At 44.9% G+C, this 25,857-nt stretch overlaps 1 protein-coding gene across 1 annotated transcript; it reads right to left on the reverse strand.

Moving 5' to 3' along the window:
* Positions 1-2,948: 2,948 nt before the first annotated feature.
* Syx18 (syntaxin 18) lies at positions 2,949-25,829 on the reverse strand. The gene is made up of 10 exons (XM_077645765.1): positions 25,504-25,829; positions 25,312-25,376; positions 25,088-25,203; positions 24,457-24,534; positions 23,164-23,230; positions 18,168-18,351; positions 16,413-16,471; positions 16,279-16,348; positions 3,179-3,259; positions 2,949-3,110 (listed from the first exon to the last, which is right to left on the reverse strand). The coding sequence occupies exons 1-10, from the start codon at positions 25,648-25,650 to the stop codon at positions 3,015-3,017; spliced, it is 963 nt and encodes a 320-aa protein (XP_077501891.1). The 5' UTR covers positions 25,651-25,829; the 3' UTR covers positions 2,949-3,014.
* Between the last annotated feature and the right edge of the window lie 28 nt (positions 25,830-25,857).

Raw genomic sequence — 25,857 nt, forward strand, 5'->3', positions numbered from 1 at the left:
GGGTCTGATCAGCATTGCATATCTGTGAGAGGTCGTACTCATGCTCCCTCCGAAGTGCATTGACAAAGTGATGAAATTTCATTACTTGGTCCTCACATTTGGCTGGCAGCTTCTGGAACAATATCGTTCGACGGCGGATGGAGAGTTGGCGCCGTTTCATAAAACGTTGAAGCCACCCTCAACAGGCTTTGAAATCCAGAGGTCAAATGTTCATGTGCTGAGCGACAGTGATAGCTTTCATGCGGATCATTTCCATAGACATGCGAAGCCGTTGCTCCTAGTAGTGCGAACGTACTCGACAAGGTACTCTTCAAGTTTTGGCAACTAGCACTGTTTCCCACGGAAAGGCTTCCGGGTTCGGGTAGGCTCGGCGGGGCCTTGCATTTACATACACCAGCAGTGAACACATTCTGCGTTGACGTCAAACCTACCGTTTAATGTGCTCCTCAGTGTATTTTGCCACTTGAAGTTTGAAGCCTGCAGTGTAGGACCATCTGCACTTGCCCATTGCTTTTTGTTTGTGTTCAAAACCACGCAGCCTGCCACATGACAGTGCACGCAACACAATAGACTAGGCGCGTTTTTGGTATGTTTTAGTTTTTTTCAAATTTTTGTGGTCAAAAGTAGGGGGTGCGGGCTATACACAAGGGCGACTTATATACAAGTATATACGGTACTTAAGTTTCAGTCTAAGCATTTTTTTTGTTTCATCAAAAATATGGACATACATATTTGCAATGTCCATCACTGCACACAAAAACATTAAAGGACTACAGACACCTAATTTTAGTTTTGTGGTTTCTTCCTTCAAATGATGCGTTGCATATCACAATACATGGATTACTGCATGGTATACGCCTGCAACCGCTAAATATTTATGGTTGAATTTCTTCTCTCATGCTATTTCGTTTTCTGTTTCATCAACCGAACAATGGCCGTGATGTGTAGTTGTCCTTTAGGTCATGTGAGGCACAAAGAAACCTGCAATATAAATGCTGATACGTAGTTTTGATTCACTACAACACTTTCACCAGCCTGCTTCAAAAGCAGGAATGACAACAAATGACATATAAGCAGTTATAGTATTGCCGTTTTTTTTCTGTGCCTCACGTGACCTAAAGGTCAACTTCACATCACAACAATTGTTTATTGATGAAACAGAAACCAAAACAGCGCCAAGAAGAAACTCAATTATATATTAATTAGCAGTCATAAGCGAATATCACGCTGTGATCCTTACATATTAAAGAGACTATGCAATGAATAAAAAGTCACTTGTAAATGTTTTCAATGCTTAGAAATGATGCTAAGAAGCATTCACACAAATTATGAGTCTTCGGAAATGAGCCGGCAATTTATTATGAACTTTTAAAAACCGTGTTTTTCAAAATTCGCGGGCCGGTTGGTGTACTCGTAGTGACCGATTTTGGAACTAAAATCGTGGAACAAAGACGTCACTGTACCATGACGTCGCCAGGCCACCACACGCTCTCATTCGCTGAAGCCACGGCAGCCAAGACGTCACAGGCACACTTCCGGTAGCTGTGAAAATCGTCTGCTTGTGCCGCCGCGCAACCCTCTCAGGCAAGCGAGCCAGGGCATTGCCTTCGCGCATATGGTTTCAATTTTCCTCTGCCGCCTCCTTCTGTCGGGAGTTCCGGAGCCACTCGCACGGCTCTTCGTGCGCACGCATAGGGCTTGATGCCCATCGCGGCCGTAAAAGCGAGCAGTCGCACCTCGAGGTCCAGGTTTATTACTGCTAATTACCACAGATGACAAGCAAAGAAACCCGGCGCGCGCCGCAATCCAGGAAGGAGAAGAGACGCTGCTGCTGGGGGGCTAGGAGCACCAACCAGATGTTGCAAAGCGAACGTCATCTGATGACGTATTCAAAGGCGGGGCGCAGTCCCAGACCTGTTTACTTAACTTTTTTCTGGTGCTCCTCGTGTATGAGTTGAGGGGGGAGAGGAGGAGCGTAACTTTTAATCGTCTATATCTTCGCTGTTATTGATGCTAGCTCAAAAATGTTCTTGCACTGGGGTGACGAGTGATCGAATGCCTATCTCTCGTCTGCTTTACGTAATCTCTATTAATTTATTGCATAGTCCCTTTAATTAGCAGTCGTAGGCAAATATCATGCAGTGATCCATGTACATGATCCATGTGGTGATCCATGTGGCAAAAATTTGGTTTCGAATAGTCCTTTAAGCACACTAGGGGGCAGAGATGGCAGAATAGAAGTGCTACATATAGTCCCACCTTCTGCTCCTAGAAATTAAATGCTACAAATGCACCCTTTGTACCAGTGTGTAGCAGTCAGCCAGCCATGCAACTGCTTGTATCAATGTCCTCATCACAATTTCACGCTGGTATTATCACCTACCTCCTACATGTTCTGTGCACTCAGCCACTGCTAAACATACACACTGTGCTTAAGACTTATAAAACAGAAGCAGCACTCAAAAAACATGCCTTGTGCTACCAGTTTCCAGTATGCAAAGATTCCAGTCCTGTTTTGAAAGCCAAGTGTGGACTCCCGAAAACATAAAAACTATGTTGAAGTAAACTGGCCATGCAGGCAAGTTTCAGTAAACTCTCCCGAAAACATAAAAACAAAGAACTTGAAGTAGACTGGTCATGCAGGAAAGTTTCAGCAAACTCTTAAGACTAAGTTTCACAGCGTCTATGGAGTGGATGAACTGTTGCCATTTTGAAATGAGCTGAACCTGAAACGCAAGCATATGGCAGTCCTTATGAACGCATCCTTATAGGAACTTGCTTCCCGTGAATTGAAATTCTAGCTTTGATAAAGTGCTCAAAACATTTTAACTGCACTCTACTGGCACATCAGTTAATTGAGTTGCACTGGGCATCATGTGCTTTCTCGCCCTGTACTGATGCATACTTTTTCAAGAGATGAGGAAGTGCAGAGAAGCACCATGCAACCCTTATAATATACCAAATATTGATTTATTGGATTTACTCTCAATTGCAATGCATTAAAATTAGGAAAATTATGGATTGTACCAGTCAAGAAACAGCAATGAAAATGACATCACCAAAAGAAAAAACAAGATTGATATCCTAAATCCGGCATTGTTCCTCATTGCCTGAAAAAGAAACAAATTGAACAAAGTCAGTAGGCTTCATGAAACAGTACACAGCCTGCACAACATACCTGACGAAGTTGCTCATTGCCATCTTTCACATTTTCAGTAGCACCACCTAGTTTATGAATAATGCGCTCCATTTCTTCATCCTACATATGAAATGGATAATAAACACACATTAAAAACAGTGGAACTTTGCCCCTACCATTTTTGCACAAGTGCACACTAACTCCTTATCTGGAGTTTAAGAGCAGAAACTGCCCCTACTTTTTTCCACACACACAAACCTTTCCTTTCAGCAATGAAAGTGGTTAATCTATTATTCAGACTGACTTGGCTCATGCAGATACAAGGCATTCTTCAACAAGTGCCTAGAAAAACATTTACATTAAAAAAATGCTATCATGGCAGGGTACACACAGTTCTGTCCATAATCCCCTTACGTGCATAGCCTGCATGGTGTGTTAACATTACAGTGGGTAAGCTCGTGCAGATTAAAGTATTTAACTGTCAACCTGGCCAAGTTTTAATGCACAAAACTAACAGTCAAAGTGCACCAAGAAAATTTGGAACTAAATGACAGAGCTGTAACTCTGAAATTAAGACTACGGTCATTTTGCCATGCATGAAAGCTGCAAATAAAATGTGCATTTTTTCCAGCAATTTTCTTCACAACTATGACCTCAACTCCTAAATGATTACTGTGTGGTGATCCATTCATGCCTCTGCCAACTTTTCCCACACTTATTTAGCACAAAAGGTTCTTCTTAGCAGAAAAACATGCTATTGAAAAGACACACACACTTTTTGCCCACATTTCCCACAGCAAATTCCATAATGTCAAGCGTGATGAAATAACTAATTGGACAAAACAGGGCTGCAAAACACAATGGTAAGTTGGCAAGGTAGCTACTTAGGAAATTTAACAAAAAAGCCATTACTTATTAAATCCCTCTACCCAGCATTCAGCCTTGGATGGATATGTGTCTACTTTAGAATGAGCTATTTTTGCCATCAAAGCAACTTAGGATACCATGCCGAGTTTAGACTTCTAGCTAGTGGCAAGTTTTCTTGATTCATGAGTTACCATTCGAGCATGAACATATGAGACTGCCTAGCTCACACAAGTATGTCATTGTGAAGTTTCTAAGTCAGCAGAAAAAAATCTAACGCCCTAAAATCTACCTACAAACTTAAACTGAGTGACTGTCCTAATGTCTAGATAGAAGAAGGCTTCTCGCTTAAAGATAAGACGTGAACAAGGCGCCTTTGGAATTTCAGAAAGAGTTTCAGAGATGAGGATGTTCGGACTAAGCTTTCATATAATAAGCTAAAAGGGAATAATAAAGCCTATTAGTTTCAGTGTACATAATATTGCCTTGTTGAACAAACCACAAAAAAAAATCCTGCCGCCTGACCCGCCCAGCATCATTCAAACCTAACACCAGCCGATAGGCCACACCACCCCCTTGTTTTTAAAGCGACAGCGTTAAGGAGCTCGTGTCGCACAAAATCTGGCATCGTTGACCGCAAGCGAAAAATTCATGAAAAATCCCCAGAGAAGCAACCTAGGAGGCAGGTGGGCCACCTAGGTCACATGACCTTATAGCGTCATCACAACCTGCCCACCAGATTGTGAGCAAACTGCTCACCATGGCAGGTGGCAGTTAAATTAATGATTGGTCGCTCGAGAAAAACAACCTGGGTCACACAAGGCCCACCGGTGGCAGCACCTGCCATCCCAGGGCAGTAGTGCATTGCTTAACTGCTGCACCACTGTGCCACAAGGGGTATGAGGACTCTCGGGGATCTATGAGTGTTAAGTAGAGAATGACCAATTCTGCATAAATGGGCGTTAACCCATTACGCTATCGTGCCATACCCTTAAGATGGAGCTTAAGTGTCCCCTCCAATTTTTTCTTTTATGCCATTTCCAAAGTCTGTTCACATAGCAAGACTATCTCATGCCTACACCTTTGGCAGTACAAGTAGACACTGTTCTTATTACTGAGATATGGCTTGCTACAAATATCTCAAACATAGAAATAGCCATTTCTAAGAAGTATGTCATTTATCTAAATGACAGAAACAACAGGAAGGGTGGTGGTGTACTTGTAGTGATGAAGAAACAAATAGTGACTGTGGAATGTGCTATCTGAGGTGACTTATAGGCAGTATGGGTGAAGATAAACTACATCCATACATCTATCATTGTTGGACATTGTTACAGGCCTCCAAACAGTAGTGCTGATTTTTGCGATAGCTTGGTCACTTCCATGGAGGGGATCCATACCTAATATTCGAATCCTCATGTTTCTTGATGGTAACATTAATTTTCCTGGGTTAAGGTGGGAAGACAACTGCGAGGAAACTGTTAAAGATAGACACTGCCATCTAAACCCCATCATTTTCATGAAACAGCTGTGTGCTGTCCCTCTCACAAGTAATCAAAAAGCCCATTTGAGGTGACTCAATTCTTGATCTCTTTCTCACAGATGTCCCAGAGACTGTTTCTTCCACATCTAAACATATTCTGATTTCTCAAGGGCAAACCACAATCAGATCGACGTGGCCTTGGAAGCATTTTTGCTCTTCCACCTTGAAAATTTCCTTGACCACTCAGTTGAACAAAACTGGGAAGTTCTCAAGGAAAAGATTCACGAACTGAGTGAGCCTTTTATGCCAAAGATTTCAATCAGAACTGACATTAGTCACCAGTGGTTCAACACTAATATGAAAAGATTAATTAATAAGAAGTGACTCTACCATCACGCCAATAAATTTCGTTTAAAGACGGCATGGGACAGATCATGTTTGTGCAAACGAATCTAAATAACATATCAGGTAGGTACATCCCATTAATCTAACAAGCACTTACCTAAACTCTTAACGAAAAATCCTAAGAAATCCTAGTCATCTATTAGCCCCTCCTTTAACAGTACATTTTCCTTCTTTGCAAATAACCAGGGGGTGGTCCTCTGAAACCTGCTATTCCCGCAAACCGGTTCAATTTACTTTTCGGCACTGTTTTTGCTAATGAAAAGTGTTCTTCCCCACATTTCCACCTCTTCACAGCTCTATACCTGTCATGCAGTTAATAGAAATCTCGCCTAATGGTGTCCTGTCAGTGATTGAGAAAGCTCCTTAGCCCATTTGCCCCTAGGCCTGATTCAAAACCTGTGAAGTCCCTACAGAAAGCTAAACATCTGTTAAGTCTTTTTCTGGAAAACCCACTTAATCAATCACTAATTTAATGGCATCTTCCAGCAGAATGAAAAATCACCAGAGTTGTGCCTGTGATTAAAAGTAAAGAACACCATTTACTGTCCAACTATCAACCTACCTCTCTAACAAGCATAATTAGTAAGGTTTTGGAACATGTTACCTACTCGAATGTTATGAATCACCTTAATTCATCTTCCTTTTAAAAAATAACATCATCTCTTCTCAACAGCACAACTTCTGACCAGAAGGTCTGCATATACTACCCCTGACTATTACTTAGATTCTTGATAGAGCCCTTCATAATAATAAGGTCGCCACTGTAACATATCAGGATTTATGTAAAGCTTTTGACGCAGTTAATCGTCAAATTATACTCAATAAGTTACATAATTATGGCTTTAGAGAAAATATGCTGCAGTTTTTCAAAAGCTACCTAATCGGTCGAAGACGATGCATAGTAGTCACTGAGCATATCTCTTTTACTAAAGAGGTGCTTACCGGTGTGCCACAGGGGTCAGCTCTTGGACTAATCTTTTTCTTTGTATGTAAACAACTTTCCTGAAACCTAACCCATTCCAAGCCTCTAAAGTATGGGGTGACACCACCCTCATCTTTATCAGTAATATAAAATAGATTAATTGCAACTCAAAATACAGCGGGAACTTCCAAATATGTCAAGATGGTTTACCATGAATCAGCTCACCCTAAACATTAAAAAATAACTAAGTATAATGTGTTTCATTCTATAGTAGAAAAGAAATAAATTATGACCCGTTAGATATACATTCAGATGTCATGCTGGAATAGGCGTCGTGCTTTAATTATCTGGGCATTTCATTTCATTTATTTTACCCTCAGGGCTTTCGCATTATAACTTACCAATTAACTTTGAAACCAACACGCACCGGAAAAAATAAACATGGAGCGTATGTCCAAAACTTGCTTATGCCTGTTACTTGTTAGGGAAAGGCTTGCGAGTGCTTTGGTCTCCATATCCTACGTTTTTATTTTGCTTTTGTTCACAACCAGCTTAGCTGCTTATAGAATCTTGGGGTAGCACTTACAGTATGTATCTAGCCCCAGTTTACCGCATGCAAAAACGAGCCATTAGGATTACAATCAAGCCCACTTACAAAGACCGCAGTTATAATAATTAGCTGCGGTTCAACTACTGCTGAACCTAGTTAGAGAGTGAAACCTGTTGTGTATGGGATATTTAGATGCGGCTTGGCCTCTAACGTTGAGTGCGTTCCCCACACTGGATAGACAGCGCGCCCACCCTGTCAGGTGGCGGTTAAATTAATAGTTATCACCCAATGAACGCTGGGGCTTATTGCTGCAGTGGCACCTGTTTGCCAACGTTGTCAGCGCTAATGCATGCAGCCCACATTTTTCTCCCCCCCCCCCCCCCCCCACCCCACATACTTCAAAGTGCGATTGAGGCGTCCACAGCTCCAGGGAGCCAGTTATGTGCCTTCCATTCCTCAAAATCATTAAGTCTGAACACAAACAACGCCAACGGTCTATAGCTTGAGTGCCTATAGCTTCAGTGCTGCAGAAAGCGCATTTCTCAAGGCATGCAGCGCACATCTGTCACTACACCTAGCTTAAAGCACGACTGAGGTGTCCACTGTCCCAGGGGGACAGTTATGCCGTTTCCCTTTGCTTTCAAAGAAAATTGAAGATTGGTTTTTAAAATTGGTTTTGAAGAAAGGAAATGGCACAACTGTCTCACATATTGTCACGGAGTTCTCACGGAGAGACGCTTCAACAGCTGGAGTCGGCAAGAGGAGACGGTAATGGCGGCCGATCCCCGATAGCACGATCGCAACCTCATCGTCTTCGCGGACAGCTTGCGCCACCTGGCAACACTAGGTGGCATTATTCCCCCCTCCGAAAAAGAAGGGCATCGCAGTGGTGCCGCCAGCAGCGTAGGCGCGCTAAGGTTCAGAAGGGAAACAGAGAAGAACGCGAGGAAAACGGAGCACACACAGAGTCACAACGGAGGGCCGCTAAGCCGTTATCGGGCATAGTACGGCTTAAGCCGCACAACGTGCACAATGTCAGAGCTGTTGGGCTGTCGACGTCTCGGTTGCGTGGCACCGTCGGGAACCACTTCATAGGTAACATCACTGATACGCCGTAGCACTTTATAGGGGCCAAAGTACCGGCAGAGTAGTTTCTCGGACAAGCCCTGGCGGCGGACAGGTGTCCACACCCAAACTTGTTCACCGGGATTGTAGTCGACCTGTCGGTGTCGAAGGTTGTAACGGCGCGCATCAGTGCCCTGCTGCTGGCCGATGTGTACGCGAGCAAGCTGACGGGCTTCTTCAGCGCGTTGGGCAATTTCATGAACATCGGGTGCGAGTTGGTCGTCATCGAGGCATGGTAGCATCGCGTCAAGCATGCTCTGGACTTCACGTCCATATACAAGACGAAAGGGAGTAAAGCGTGTAGTCTCCTGGAGGGCCGTGTTGTACGCAAATGTGACGTACGGTAGCACCTCATCCCAAGTTTTGTGCTGAACGTCTACGTACATTGACAGCATGTCCGCAATGGTCTTGTTTAAGCGTTCGGTTAGCCCATTGCTCTGCGGATGATAAGCTGTGGTCTTGCGATGGCTAGTGCAGCTCAACGTAAATATATGGTCGATTAGCTGCGCTGTAAACGCTGTGCCTCTGTCGGTAATAACGCACGAAGGGGCTCCGTGCCGCAAGACGATGTTTTGCATGAAAAAGTCGGCGACCTCTGAAGCTGTGGCACAGGGTATCGCCTTGGTCTCGGCGTAGCGAGTCAAATAGTCAGTAGCGACTATGATCCACTTGTTTGCTGAGAGTGACAACGGAAAAGGACCGAGAAGGTCCATTCCTATTTGATCGAACGGAGAGCGGGGTGTAGTAACGGGCTTGAGAAAACCCGCCGGCTTAAGCGGTGGCGTCTTCCGGCGCTGGCATTCACGGCAGCTTTTTACGTACCTTTGGACATCGTCCGAGAGTCCGGGCCAGTAGTACATGTTGCGTATCCTGGCGAGCGTCCGGGAAAAACCCAGATGGCCTGAAGTGGGCTCGTCGTGGCATGCCAATAAAATGTCGGCGCGAAGATCGGCCGGAAGTACCAGAAGGTAAGCTCTTTCTTGGCCTCTCGAGTTCTTCTTGTATAAGATACCTTCGCGCAAACAGAAAGAGCCGAGACGTCGAGCGAAGTGTCGTGGTAGAGGCATGGCGTGACCTTCAAGGTTGTCAATCAGCGGTCGGAGGTCCGTGTCAGCCCGCTGCCGGGCTATTATGTCCGATGCATTAAGTATACCGAGGAAACCGCTGTCGTCGTCGATTTCGGGACCGGAAGAGTCGAGTGGTGCACGCGACAGCGTGTCGGCGTCTTCGTGTTTACGGCCCGACTTATATACGATGGTAATGTCGAATTCTTGGAGCCGTAAACTCCAGCGGGCCAATCTTCCAGACGGGTCTCGCAAATTAGCCAGCCAGCATAGGCAGTGGTGGTCGGTTACGACTTTGAATGCGCGGCCGTAAAGGTAAGGGCGAAATTTCATGGTGGCCTATACGACAGCAAGGCATTCCTTCTCTGACGTAGAGTAATTGCGTTCGGCGCGGGAGAGAGTACGGCTAGCATAGGCTATAACTCTCTCAATGCCCTCTTGGTGTTGGACAAGGACAGCTCCAAGACCGATATTGCTGGCGTCGGTGTGGATCTCGGTGTCGGCCTCTTCGTCGAAGTGTGCAAGAACGGGAGATGTCTGAAGGCGTTGGCGGAGCGAAGAGAAAGCCGTCTCTTGGTCTATTGTCCAAACGAAGGAGGTGTTGCTCCTGGTGAGGCGCGTCAACGGCTCTGCAATCTTTGCAAAGTCCGCAATAAACCGTCGGTAATATGCACAGAGACCCAGAAAACGCTGGACAGCTTTCTTGTCAGTCGGAGTAGGAAAATTGGCGACGGCGGCTGTCTTGTCGGGGTCGGGTCGAACTCCGTCGGCGCTCACAACGTGACCGAGGAACCTGAGCTCTGTGTAACCGAAGTGGCACTTCTGGGGCTTCAGCGTAAGGTCAGCGGAATGGAGGGCTCTGAGGACAGTTCGCAGGCGCACGAGATGCTGTTCAAAAGTTTCTGAAAAAACGACAACGTCGTCCAGGTATACAAGACAACTTTGCCACTTGAGGCCGGTGAGGACAGTGTCCATCATCCGTTGAAACGTCGCTGGCGCAGAGCACAAGCCAAAAGGCAGCACTTTGAATTCATAGAGGCCATCTGGTGTAACGAAGGCAGTTTTTTCGCGGTCCCGTTTGTCCACTTCAATTTGCCAATAACCGCTCTTCAGGTCAATGGATGAAAAGTACTTAGCACGCCGTAATCTGTCCAGGGAGTCATCAATGCGGGGCAACGGGTAGACGTCCTTTTTAGTCACATTGTTTAATTTACGGTAGTCCACGCAGAATCGAAGTGTTCCATCCTTCTTTTTAACAAGGACAACAGGCGAAGACCACGGGCTTTGGGAAGGTTGAACTACACCGTCGTCAATCATCTCCTGAACTTGCTTTTGGATTACTTCCCGTTCTTTGGCGGAAACACGATAAGGCTGCTGGCGGATAGGGCGAGCGTCGTCATATGTAATGATCCGGTGTTGCGTTAGGGGCGTTTGACGAACTTTCGACGAAGAAGCGAAACACTGTTTATACTCCAATAGCAAGTGCTCTAAGGCCAGGCGCTTTCCTTCGGGGAGGTTGCAGTTGATGTCGACATTCGGAACAGATTGGTCGTCAGTGGCGCGCGATGATTGGTCGTCAGGGGCCGCTGCCGCGAACGCAAAGCAGACCGGAACATCCACAACCGCTTCAGCGGTAGCGATCGCAGTTCCAGAGAAAAGGTGCCGGTGCTCTGGAGAAAAATTTGTAACAAGGATCGCAGACCGGCCAGCGCGAATTGTTAGTAAGCTTCGAGCGGCGCAGATGCCTTGAGTCAGGAGGAGCGAATGATTAGCCTCGGCGACTGCTTCAGCGTCGTGCAACTCAGCACAGGCGACTTCAATCAAAACACTGCTACGGGGCAGAAGTGTGACGCTGTCGGCGAAAACGCGAAGTGCGGCACTGCGTTGGCAGGAGTTGTCGAGTTCGGCGGCTTGCTCTGTGGAAAACATGACGATTCGGTTGCGCAGATCGATAATTGCTCCATACTCCCGCAGAAAGTCGATGCCGAGGATTAGGTCCCGAGAACACTCGCCCAGGACGATGCAGCTGACGACGAACGTGGACTTGCTGATCTGAACGCGAGCAGTGCACATACCCTTGGGCGTAACCAGATGACCGCCGGCAGTTCGAAGGTGCGCGCCAGGCCAAGGGGTAATCACTTTTTTCAGAATGGTCGCCAGTTGTCCACTTAAGATCGAATAATCGGCCCCGGTATCAACTAATGCGCTTACTCTGCGACCATCGATAAGAACGGGTATTTCTAAAGAAACGCGGTTTTTTAACTCTGGTGATGGCGTCGGCGGGTTTTTGTCGGATTGTAGCGGCGACGACGGGAGGTCTTCAGCACAGCGCCCCCCAGCGACCTCGCCCCCGAAGGTCGCGGGTTTCAGTTTTCCCGACGAGGACTTGGCGATCGGCCCGGTGCCGCTCGCGAGAAGCCGGGAGGTGTCGGGGAAGAGCGCCTCGGTGAGGGTGAGCGCGACTGCCGCTGCGCTCGGGATGGATTGCGCTGGTCCGCAAGGAATTCTTCAATTTCAGGGGGTCGTTCACCTTGACGGGGTCTCGGTGAGTCGGTGCGGAAGCCTTGGATGCCGATGCGTCGGTAATAACAATTTCGATAAAGATGACCTGGCTCTCCGCAGTGAAAACAGAGCGGTCGTCGGTTAGGTGTACGCCAAACGTCGGCCTTTCGGAGGGGTGCTCGACGATCCTCGAAGTACTGCACCGGTTGCACAGAGGGCCGCGGGGCTTGAGGCGTGGCGTGAATTGGTGGCGGCGAAGCGGGAGCCGGACGCCTTGCAACTTCGGCGTACGTCGGACGGTGGTAGTCCCCAGGCAGAGGTGGTACGTCGACCACAGGAACAGGGCCCCGGAACGCCTGTTGCACCTCCTCTCGTACAAGAGCGGAGATGGAACCGAGCGCAGGCTGCGACGGGCTACAAAATTTGTGAAGCTCCTCACGCACGATTGTGCGAATAAGTTCCCGCAAATCATCAGGATGCTGTCCGATGGTGGCAAACGATGATGTGACTGCAGCAGCATGCACGGGCCGGTCGTAACTGGTGCAACGCTGTTGCAGGACCTTCTCCATCGTTGTGGCTTCCGAAAGAAATGCAGCAACTGTAGATGGTGGGCTGCGCACGAGGCCTGCGAACAGCTGCTCTTTGACGCCTCTCATTAAGTGCCGAAGTTTCTTCTCTTCAGGCATGGCAGGATCAGCTCTCCTGAAGAGCCGCGTCATGTCCTCGACGTACATTTGTACGCTTTCGTTCGGTAGCTGGACGCGGGACTGGATTGCCCGCTCCGCTCTTTCGCGGCGATCCGCGCTGGTGTAGGCCTCCAGCAGGCGACGGCGAAACTCTCGCCAGGAAGTTAGAACTTCCTCACGGTTCTCAAACCACGTGCGGGCGCCATCCTCTAGGCTAAAGTAGACGTTTCTTAGTTTCGCGGCGTCGTCTAACTGGTTATAAGCAGCCACACGCTCGAAGTGAAGGAACCAGTCCTCCACGTCTTCGAAAAGGTCCCCGTGGAAGGCCTTGGGAACCCGCGGGGTCTGCAAGGTATAGTGGGCAGGTGTAGCACCGGCAGCTTGCGTGAGAATACCGGTGGCTGGTATCATGACTGTCGCGAGTGGTCCAAGCTCCGGTGAAAGTCCCTGCAGCCTCCAGCTGAAGCGGTGTACCGGGGTGTCAATCGGCGCAGGGCTGGCGGCACGGCTCCCTGGAGGGGTTTCTTGCATGGGATACTCGTACCCAGCAGGCTCCACCAAATTGTCACGGAGTTCTCACGGAGAGACGCTTCAACAGCTGGAGTCGGCAAGAGGAGACGGTAATGGCGGCCGATCCCCGATAGCACGATCGCAACCTCATCGTCTTCGCGGACAGCTTGCGCCACCTGGCAACACTAGGTGGCAATATATCGGTGGACCCCTGAATCAGTTTTGAGGAATGAAAATGGCGTAGTAACTGTCTCAGATATATGGGTGGACACCCGCACCGCGCCATAAGGTGTTTGACCTCTGGCTCACTTGAAGGTCAAAACTGCAAGTACCACGAAATCGTTAGGAAGTAGGGAAGTGAAGCTTTCGTTTAAAAAAACACTCGCTTTTTAGAAACAAGGATGGCGCCATCACCAAAATATGTATTAGGGAAATGGCACTAAATCTCAGATACAACAAACAAGTGTGGCTGCACAACTCAATTACAGCGAATGAGGAGGCACAGTGAATTCAGCCCCAGAATTGAAAAACCCCGTTTCTAGCAGTGGCAGAGAGTGATAAGTGCCTCCAAGCCTCTGTGACATCTCCCCCCTCAACTTTCTAAGGAAAGAATGCGACCACCCAAAAACACAAAATCAATATGGGATGCTGACAAAACTTTTTGCCAGATGCGGCAGTCAGTAATGCATGCCTTGAAAGGCGACACCTATAGCTGGTAAAAAATGCAGTAAGCTTTGCATTACGGTCCTTTTATGCACAAGTATGGACGGCAGTGACTGGCAGCTGCCGTGTGTCAACGGGAAGTCCCACAAGGCGCAGCACTTTGGAAGCTACATTCTTGTATGCTACAGGCGCAACACAAAGGCCGGGACAATGTGGGACTTTATTTAGATGAACCTCCCACTAGGTATAAACTTGCAGGGGGTATGGGGATGAGAGAAGACTTGTTGACGAGTGGCTTCAGAAAATTAAGAAGGTCCTGTTCCTGCTCAGTTAACATGTGGCACAACATGTGCTGTCTTCTCTGACTGCAGAGACCACGCTCACTGCAGTGACTGCTGCGACCGAATGCAATGAGCCAGACCTATCACTTGACATCGGCATAATTACATGCTCAAGGTGTGCTATCGGCCCCATGTCAAAAGTGCATATGGACTGCAATTGGCTGGCTGGGTGCCGACGTCCCAATTTGGGTAACTCTGTTCCCCGCCATGGGATAAGTTCGCACAGATGGAAATTACTACGGAGTACATCGTGAATTGCTTCTGTAAGGCAGAGTTTATGATCTCAGGAATGATGGAGGATGCTGTTGAGCACCCATGTTATTGGACGCATGTAGATTTGTGGCAATGCGTCGCCGATGCGCAGCTAGCATGACCTGATGTGGCCTGGGAGGACTTCGTTGCTTTACATGATGCCAACATCGGGGATGCCACAAACACCGGTAAACACATTTATGTCCTTGTTGCAAAGCACGTAGTCAGCCATACAGTGACAAAAGTATTAGTACATGAAGTGTGAACACTCTACAAGTGCCTGGAATCCAATGAAGATGATGATGATAAGGCGGACCTACCACCAGCTGCCATGGAGAACTTGTGGGTAGCAACGCTATCAGCAAGACGTATGTTACTGCTCTGGAGAGCTTGGGAAGTGCCGCAATAGAGTCTAGTTTGAATAAACAGACGTGATTAACAGACTCACACTGTTTGACTGTATTTTTGGTTGTTGGTTTGGTTAGTTTATGGGGTTTAACATCCCAAAGCAACTGAGGCAATGAGGGTCACTACAGTGAAGGGCTCCGGATAATTTCGACCATCTGGAGTTCTTTAACGTGCACAGCATTTCGCCTCCATCGAAATGTGACCACCATGGCCAGGATAGAACCCGCATCTTTCAGGTTAGCAGGCGAGCACCGTAACCGCTAAGCCACCACGGCAACTTATATTTGGCTGTAACATGGGAAGTCCAGTTACTATGGACCCTGGATAAAACGGACTAAAACCGCGCAATCGTCGGGTTTGTTATAAATGAGCTCGACCGTATTGTGTTTTTCAAAGTTTACTGACTCAACGAAACCTTTAATCAAATCGTTGAGATTGCTACCTTTGAACACTGAATACATACTAAAAACTGGATTATGGGGCTTAAAGTCCCAAAGCAACAGGCTACGAGGAATGCCGTAGTGAAGGGCTCCGGAAATTTTGAGCATCTGGGGTTCTTTAACGTGCACTGACATCGTACAGTACACGGGCCTCTAGAATTTCACCTTCATCAAAATGCAACCGCTGCAGCTAGGATCTCACCCGCGTCTTTCAGGTCAGCAGCCGAGCGCCGTAACCACTGAGCCACTGCGATGGCTACATGCTTAAAACTGCAGCAATAGTACATAGTACTGTAACGTCTGATGACCCGCTTCCCTTGGATCTCTTCAGACTTCCCAGTAGAGCCACAAGAGCTGCAACCCACCGCAATTTTATCCTCCCACCATGCCATAACACTCACGGTCGAAGACTAATCGAATTTAATGTTGCCTAAATCTGAAATGGAACTCCTAATGATATAAAAATTAGAAGTAATTTTGCCCTCTTATTTAAGACATTCTTGCTTGACCACTAGAACGCCTGTGTGAACCGTAACTGTTTTGTACTAATCATCTAAAGTCCTTTTGTGAACCATTGCTGTTTTTTGTCAGCTTGCACTTGTACCATAGTCTGTACTGGACCCAACACTAGCCTACTGGCTATGGACATTTTTTTCAGTATTTTTTTTACAATGTATGCATATAAAGAAATGAAAAACAACATCAATTATAATGATCTGATCATTGTAAACCAGCATGGATTCCAGAGGTATTATCTTGTGAAGCAATCATTTGTTCCCTGTTTTTGGAACACCCCTTTAGTAAACGGGAAAAAAAAGAGAACAGTTTTTAGGTGTACTCACGATGCCGTTGAGAAGAAAAGCTGCAGCCTATGAGCATACAAAACAGCATGCAGAACAATAAAGAAGCCTGAGGGTGGCTCACCTGCTCCAACACTTTTTCTGTGAACACTTTCTGCAGCTGGGAAATCTCAATTACTCTGCCCTCAATGCTCCTAAAAGGTAAAAAGAAGACACGTAAGACAGTATGCAACCACAGCTATGCCTCAGATAACTTACTTGACCTCATCTGAGAGTGCATTCAATTCCTCATACAGCTTCCTGTTCTCTTCTTCAAACTGAAATAAACATAATGAACTGGCTCTGAATTTTAATGAATACTAGGTTAAGCATTTGGTTATTTCACTTTATAACCCCTAACAGCTTCAAAATATTACAAAGAGGCCATTAAAAGTAGTCCACTTTGTAAATGACAAGAATAAGATAATGATGTGTTGCCAAAATAAGCAATTGTCAAATGACATGCAATGTCAAGAAGATGTTCACAAGATATGTAGAATAAGTTAGGCATTGAAGCACACTATTTCCTTTCACAAAAATCTTGAGCTTTGTCACAATGACACAGCATTCAAAAACAAGAGAGAGTGTGGCAACATGACAGTCACTGATTATAATGTTCATAACAAACTAAAATTTTAATGCAGGAACGCATTTAACTGCCCCATTTTCAACTCCCATTGTCCGTTACAATTCCATCCAACAAGGCTACAAGACATCCACAGGTGCCCTAGTGGGGCTCAGAGGAGTTTCAAAAATTCTCGTGTGTTGTACTTGCATTACTTCAAATATCGTCAAGTGAAGCAGTACTAACTGCGAACTTTTTTTTTAATTGCTACCTACGATAACAACATTGCGAAGGCACAAGATTGTTAGTCTGGAAGAGTTTCTAGCGCATGCGCCCCAGCGCCAAGTGACTAACTATGCGCCTTTCCTTTTCTCAAAACTGAGAGACGTTTAATACCGTGAAAAATATTATACTAAGTTTTGAGAAAACGAAAGGTGCATAGCTAGTTCACTTTGTCGGTTGACAGCTCAAGCACACCAAGAACGCCAACAAAAAGTTTGGTAACTCAGTGTTTTAGCTATGCACCTTTCCTTTTCTGAAAACCCGAAGAGGTTTTACACCGCAAATAAGATTAGACTAGGAATAAGACTGTCTTATTTGTTAATGCAAGCAGCCCCTGCTCTCTCTCTCCGTTAGCTTAAAGCCACCGGAGACAGTGGCGACGACGAGTCACGCATCTTAGCCGATGAGAATGCGGAGCGGCCTCATAGAACACCGGTGCAGTTTGCGCCTCTTATAAAAGTACAGCAGGGGTATGAAGTGCAAGAGCACCTACTTCGCATTTGATTAACTACGCAAATCGACTGTATATTTTTTCGTTTTGGATATCTCGCTCGTCAAATGCCAACTGTGTTGCTAGAACACTATGACCTCACATAATGGCGTCGTCATCGGCAGAACCTTCCACGACTACTGCTGCCGATCATCTGCGACGATTTTAACGTCAACGGTTCAAAATCCCAGTGGTTGCCAGTGTTGATGCGCGAACTACTCGGGGTCACAATTGTTAACAAACCACTTGAAGCTACTACCAGAAGTGTATCCTGCATTGATTACATCTTTGCACGACATGTCGATGTAACCAGCAAGAACTATGTGTCTTATTTCAGTTACCACATGCCATTACTCGCTGTGGTGCGCAACAGCACAGAGAACACGTGTGATTAAAAGTAAGTTTCCTCAAAAACTGCACTTTGTTTATGGCGACAGAACATGGGTCAGCAAGCATGCATTCCTGCAGAGGAATAACCTAGGCATAGCTCAGATTAGACCGCTAATTTTTTTGCTAGCACTGAAAGAGCAAGTTGCAAAAATATATTTTCACTGCAGTAATGCTGCATGCTAGCTAACAATAAATAAGATAAAATTACTGTTGGAAAATTGAGTTTTCAGTGCAACAACTGCCTCACCATTTGAAACTCTTCGTATGAGATCACCACATTCTCATCCCAGCCTTCAAATGAAAAGAGGTCTGGCACGTCCCCATATGCTGCTGCTGACGGCTGTGCTTCAGCTGGGACCGGAGGTGGCTCCTCACCAGCTCCTTCTGTCTCATGAGGTGCCTTTTTCTTGACTTCAGACTCCAGTTTAGACCTAGAAAGGTGCCACTAGTTCATATACACTGGCTCATCCCATCAAGAATATTTGTTGTTTTTTTGCAATTTTAAGTATCATTTGGACCCATCCAGCATTCTTTTAAACACCTCATGACAAGAAGTGTTCCTTTTAAGTGTACCATGTATCATGTTATGTTTTTTAGACTACTTTAGTAGTTGCCATCATGCTAACATAACCAATTATTACCAATGCTATTATATGAACCAGCTCTGCCCATCTATTGTTGCTCCATTTGATTTTTATTGTTGTACCGCACATACTCGCGTAAAGAACCCCTTTTTTTCCACAAAAGGTGACATCAATTCGGGGGGAGGTTTCATTACACGGGAAAAGATGTTTCAACAGATTTTTTTTAGAGTGAAAACTTCATGATACGTCTGCCCGCCCGGCGGTGCTGGACAATTGCGGCGAGATAAAGCGAATGTGCTGAACACGGGCCCTGAACACGGGTTCGCGTTTTTTACGCGAGGTTAAAAAATCTCGCAGGAGAGTTACGAGTGTGTAATGAGAATGTTGAAGCCTTAGCAGTGGTGAGGGGTTAGGCATTTTCTCTCCTAATCTTGAGCGCGCCAAATTGCTTAGGGGTCTGAAGGTCGTTTCCTTCATAAAATTTCAGTATAGAGCTTTATAGCGTTCTGGTTCAAACTGCTACGCTCCTCTCATCACATCATTGGCATCGCGTCTTTCTACCGGCTGTAGAAGCGATCGCTTAAAGAAACAGCTCTCCATTATCACCGACCGCACAGTGATTCATCGGTTTAGATCGCCAAGAAAGAAAACACTGGCCCCGAACGAAGCCATCCGCATCGCCGCTTGCTGCATACTCGTGCAAGGCGGAGTGCCATATGCAACAGCTGCGTCACATGAGGGAGGTGCTTCACGCCGAGAGCCGCTGTCTCGCATGCGTAATTAGACAAACTGGGACGAAATTTTAGGCGTGCGCCTCTCAGGACACAGGCGGGTTACTAAAATTGTACAAAATGAAACAGCCTTCGAAAGCAACTGCCTCCAAGTTCTCAATACAAACATGCACGCTAACTTCAGCCAATAAAAAGTTAATGAATTTTAGTTAATTGCCGAATTTACGAGGACAATTATTGCCCCAATTTGTGTCTGCCTGGCCACATTACCAACGTGAAAAAGCAGCATTACCGTACAGCGTTTCATTTTTTTTTTTAATCAGTAAAGTCTAATTTTGAACATGCTTTATATAGCTTAAGCTTTGAATTAAAGAGATCATCATGCTTTAAAGGATTACCTGCCTCGTTCTGGCATAAACTGAAACTGCCTAGAGCTTTGTCAAAGCTGCATAAAAGGTTGAAAGGAAATAATACATACAGGTACCATGCAGTGAAAAGTTTGTCCAATCTATTCATTTGGGTGTCCAACATAGTTCCATTCTTGGACCCATGATCTACTTATAAGGGAGCGATTTCTTTTAACCTTTACAGACTTTTATTTTAAACACTGCGAGAGGTACATCGGTGCGGTCTGTTGAGCTGGACTGTACACCAAGACGGACATTATACACCTAATATGAATGAATAATTAACTTAAATTAACAAATAAACTTTATTTTTGATTTCAAGGGTCAAGGTTATACATATGAAATTGATAGCCGTCAACATAAACGGTGAGCCGTTTTTTTTTAATTTCCTTAATCGGCAATGTGAATCGAAATACCAAACGTCAAAAATACCCATTTGGAAGCTTGTCGAGTTAACTTTCCCGCATTCCCCAATTATAAAACGGCGTCGCTACACGTGGTTTTGTCACCGATATCAAGTTAACTTCTACGTCATCAATTACACCAACTCCGCCTGTATTTGATGCACAAGATATGCAAGAGGCACTATTTTATAAATATGCGATGTGGCAAAGCCAACTCAGTGAACTTTCAAATGTGTATACTTGGCGTTCAATATTTCAAAATAAATTGCCATTAAAGTTGAGTTGAAATCGTTTTATTAGGTAAGAAAGGTAGCATGTACTTAATATGGATCAGTAACTAAATGATTAATTAACTAAAGTTACCAAATATAAACTCCCATAAACCAAACCAAACCTAAAATCACCAAATAAACTTTATGACCTTAGGGTGGCAAGGTTATATGGCGAAATTGATGGCTGTCAACATCGAAGGTGAGCTGTGTTTTTAAATTCAGTACCACAGATCTATACTGTGATGTCATTAAAAAAATTTAAAAACACAGCTCACCTTCAATGCTGACGACCATCAATTTCGGCATATAACCTTCGCCCCTAAAATCAAAAATAAAAAAGTGTTGATTTTAGTTAATTAATAATTTAATTATTGATCCATATTGAGTGCATAATGTCCAACTAGCTGTAAAATACAGCTTAGTGGACTGCAACAACTTATCTCACAGTTATTAAAATAAAAATCTGCAAAGGTTTAAAAAAATCACCCTGTACTTAACATTGATGATCTGTCTTCACAGTATTTTCTGCTGAAATGGTAATCTACACAGATAACATTAACCTTCTAACTACAGACTGCAAAGAAAAAGTCTTTGCTACTAAAGTTAACAAGGAGTTGTAGAAACTGCATTACTGATGTATGGCAAATACAACTTAAAAGTAAACACGACTACAGTTATGTCCCATTTACATAATAAAAAGAAAAACAGCTAGCCTATCAGCAGTGCTATGGAATAACTGCTCAACAAACCACACAGGCTGCAAGAAGCTCTTGGCCACAGTTAGCCACTTAAAGTTCACATGCAATGTGCTATAAACTGCTCAGCACACGTCCTGTGGTTTGCATATTCTTATCTGGTGTTGACGTTTCATTACTGCAGTCATGCTTATTAGTGTACACCACCACGTCTTTATTCACGTGCACACAAGTTGCTGCATTGTGGTTTGGAGTTCTATGTATAATGTTCACTTGTTACTAATCCAGAGTCTGTAAAAAAAGAGTATTTTACATTTTACAGACCACACCTTCCGTGGATACAGGCAAGATTACTTAATCCTAGCACATATCTAACATTTATTAAATACAGTCGGCCCACTTATAACGAACTTGACAGTCACACAGATTGCGTTCATTGTATCTGAGGTTCGCAGTAAGCGGACTTCCCATGTTAAAGCCAAAAATACACAATCACAGTGCAAGTCTGTTATGCACGTTTTTTTATTCAAACTAGACCCTATTAGGGCACTTTCCAAGCTCTCCAGAGCAGTAACATGCCCGTCCTCGATAGCACTGACACCCACAAGCTACTATAGAGACATGCTGTAACTAACTGCAGCGGAAGCCTCCATGGTAGCTGGTGCAACATCGGCTTCCTTGTCATCGCCTGCATCATATTCCTGTCAGTGAGAGAGCATTCGTACTTTGCATATTAATATTTTCTTCAGTGTATGGCTCTCCAAAGTCGGCATCATCATCCTCACCAACGAAGTCACCCCAGGTGACATCAGGACAGGTTAGCTGCGCATCGACGACATGTTGCCACAAATCCAAATGCATCCGATAACATGGGTGTTTGATGAAAGCATCGTTTCTGGGATGATAAAGTCTGCCTTACGGAAGCAATTCTTGATGCACCCCGCAGCGAGTTCCATTCACGCGAACTTACTCCGCGGCGGAAAAAAAGAGTTACACGAACTGGGATGTCAGCACCTGGTCAGTCAACTGCTATCAATATGCACTTGTAACGCGCCGCCGAGAGGACACCTTGAGCACATGAGTTATGCCGATGTCAAATGGCAGGTCTGGCTCGTCGCTTTCAAAGGCAGAAAAGTGTGGTTTCCACAGTCAGAGAAGGAGTGGTGTGCCGCATGGCTATCGAGCACAAACAGGACCTTCCTATATTTTTAAGTCACTCGGCGAACAAGTCACCTCTCCTCACCACACCTCCTGTGAATTTATGCCTAGTGGAACACTCATTGAAAAAAAAAAAGAGCCTGCATCACCCAGGCCTTTGTGTTGTGCCTGTAGCGCACCAGAATGTAGTTTCCAAAAACTGTGCCTTTCGAGTCTTCCCGGTGACATACGGCAGCCATCGGTCACTGCCGTCCATGGTCGTGCATAGAAAGATGGTAACGTGAAGCTTACTGCACCTTTCTCCAGCGCTAGGCACCGCCTTTCAAGGAATTAATTTTTGACGGCCACATCTAGCAAAACGTTTTGTCGGCATTCCATACATTCCGTATTATTTTTTCGCCTTTAGGAGGTCGCATTCCTTCCTTAGAAAGGAAAAAAAGGAAGTGTCATGGAGGTGCTCGTTACTCTCCACTCCTGCAAGAAACGAAGGTTTTCGACACGTCTCCTCTTTTGCTATAACTGAGTTGTGTGGCCACACTTGTTCGCAGCATCTGAAATGCAGTGGCATTGACCTAATACATAATCTGACAGTAGCACCATCCTTGTTCGTAATAAGTGAGCATTCGTAATAACTGCAGCCATTATAAGTGGGCTCGACTGTATAACATACCAATACTCAAATTATAAAACTTATTAATAATGATTCAACATGGAAATTACCGCTAATAACAGTGACTTTCCATCAGACCCCTGAAATACATAAACGCATCCAACCCTTCCTTTTAAAGAAATTTGCTCAAATGATAGTCCAATATATATGTTACGGCCAGAACTGTTGATTAGAATAATTTGAGGTCTAATGCTAGAAGCCCGCTCTCTTTGTAATCATTCAATATGGTCGACTGATTTGAGTACCAAGATGCACAACAGTAAGAAAGTGTTTGCCAACATAGCACAAAAAAAAAACTACGTGCACATAATGCCAATCTTACAACTTCTGTCTGTCGTATACTCTCTTGACACGAATGGCCTTCTGTTCAGAGTAGAGCTTGCAGGCACCTGGAAAAGTGTTCAAAGTTGCTCATCACGTGGCTATAGTTTGATATGAACTGTAAGAATTTTATTAAGGAAAAAGCATTGTACATTCTAGGCGTTACCTGACTCCAAGCTGTGTGACAAAAGCTTGACAGTACACTACCACAGCAACAGAAAATCCCCTACACATTCAAGCACTAAGCTTTACCACAAATTTGAGATGATGCATCATCAATGCTGACTTCATACCTTGTGAACAGTTCCCTCACAAATGGGACCCTGCAACGCTTATTGAAGCAATGCTGTTTATGTTTCTGGAAGATTTTGAATATCATGTGCAGAAAGATGCAAAAGAAATAAGTGCACACTGATGGGAGGGACTCACTCAAGAAAGAAAGTTCAAATTACAAGCGAATAATATGCTTCTCTCAACAAAATTTTTAAAAGCCTTCCACTTCCAATTTCACTTTTGCAATGATACAAACATGAGAAGACAACCAAAACAGCCAAGACACACATGCAGTGGAAGGTTGCGTTCCATGATTGCTTGTCCACTGCAGGTTGTTTTCATGCAGCTGATAGTGTAGAAAGGTAGCCAGCACCTCTACCTGTGTTCTTATAATGTCTGCTGTAATAAAGCTTTTCACAGGGAATTTCAGTGACTGCAGCACAACAACTAAAGCATGATGGAAGAAAAAGTTCTGAGCATCACACAAGATTAAAACTATAAATTTCCTGCATCCAAATGCAAGGAATGCAGGGTACTCTACCCACTATGCCAGAGTACAGGTCTTCTTGATCATTTCTCAATCTGTAGCCGGGGCTAAAATACATAGAAACGAAGCTGTCATATGACTAAATGTCAACTTAAAGCCTCCGTCACCATATCTATTAGCCCATATGCAAATTCTGAATACCTAAATCTATAATATAATTTACCCCACCTGCACTGAGGAAATTCTCAATGCATGCAGCGTTTACAGAGTCATCAGACACCCACACACCAACATTGCCTGTGTCATATTTGCTCCCAAAAGCACCCTTGAGTGGCGACACCATCAGTGCATTTTCAAGCGAATTACTATATTCAAATATCTTAGCACTGGTATTCTGTCACCAATAAGTTCATTCACAACTCAGGCAAGGAATCTGCATAGGACTGCTGCTGATACCATTGCCATGCCCAGTTATGCAACAAACAAAACAAAACACACATGCTCAGTTTGCAGTAGGTCTCTTTCAGCACTCACTTCTCAAGTGGTCCTCTAATAAATAGATGACTCCTTCATGATGCTCCAGCTGCTGCGGGGTCAATGGTTGGTTTCTCACTGCATCACATGAGACGAGCCAAAATATTTTTGTCCAGAACGCACTCTGAATGAAATGCACTTACAACCATTACAGAAAAGCAATCACAGGTAACAGATTGTCACAGGACAAGCAGTGTTGACTATTAAGGTGCAGACACTGTTAGAGTAACTGTCCTGATAAAATACTTTGTACTGACAGTGCAGATCCGATATGCCCAACAAATGAGCACAACATGATCAAACATAATACTTCCTTGATTTTCATTCCGACTTGGCCTTTACCAAATGCTGTCTAGAATTTCTGATTATGTGCAACACAGTGAACACAATACTGTTACTGGGGAAGTGCATTCTTTGCTTCAAACTCAAGTACGCCACATTAGGCATCATTTTAATCTCGTTATCTTGTGTACTAGACAAGAGATACGGGCAGTAACTTTGGGCAACAATCAATTTTTTTTTTCCCTCTTAAACACCTCATGAGGACTGCGGTTTTCTATGATGAACATTAGTTAGTCCTTTATTTGGAAACCGAAACAAAGCTATTCTATAAGTCTACAAATGAAATTACCTTCCTTTCTTAAATTTTTAAGAACCTCTCGGCACTGGTAGACAAACTGCTGAGCTTCTTTGTCGATTCTGTCTCTCTCGGCGTCTGTCATCCGCGACGTGCTGAACATCACGTGGCTGTAACCAAAATCAGCAAGTCAACAGATGCTCGTGCAGGCTTTCAAATAGTTCTGTAGCTGGCGATTAAGTGAGGAACATAACTGCAAGCATGATAAAAGCCCTTACGTGGCGTCTATGTAGTCGTCCCTGTGTTCCCTCAGGAAGTTTTTCATCTTGGAAATGTTGGAGCTCTGTCAGATGTCGGAGACAACAGTATGTCAGAAATTTCAAAACGATGCACTGATGCGAGCAAAGAGAGGACAGTAGGGCTTCAGTAAAAAAAAAAAAAAAACTCTTTCCTGGGGATTCTCAACTTACAATTTCTCTAACCCGGTAGCCGAAATCGGAAGGTGGCTGCCTTGGTTTCAGTATGCACTTCTTGTCAGTCTCCTTCAACATGCCTAGTGCTTTATTGCGAGTCCGCAAAGTTTTCACACATGCTTTAAATAACGAAGTCACATCCATTTTGTCAAAACGAGGGTATAAGTATGGCAAAAAGATCACTGCGGCATAACCAGCGTGTTCACCAAGACATTTTGGACAGTTCAGCACAGCGCCCCGCACAACACATCATTCAACATTTCCATGTTCTGCCAGCGCCTGCTCTACGTTGCAGGGTTGCAGCAGCGAACCGAGATCCGAGCGGACGACGGCGACGACCAACGTGACAAA

This window comes from Amblyomma americanum, chromosome 1 (genome assembly GCF_052857255.1).
Source record: "Amblyomma americanum isolate KBUSLIRL-KWMA chromosome 1, ASM5285725v1, whole genome shotgun sequence".
NCBI lineage: Eukaryota > Metazoa > Arthropoda > Arachnida > Ixodida > Ixodidae > Amblyomma > Amblyomma americanum.

Coding starts and splice junctions, on each gene's coding strand:
- Syx18 (XM_077645765.1), bottom strand. CDS start 25,650: ATGGATGTGACTTCGTTATTTAAAGCATGTGTGAAAACTTTGCGGACT. Junction 16,349..16,412: donor GCACTCTCAGATGAGGTCAA/GTAAGTTATCTG, acceptor TTTACCTTTTAG/GAGCATTGAGGGCAGAGTAA. Junction 3,111..3,178: donor GCAATGAGCAACTTCGTCAG/GTATGTTGTGCA, acceptor TTTCTTTTTCAG/GCAATGAGGAACAATGCCGG.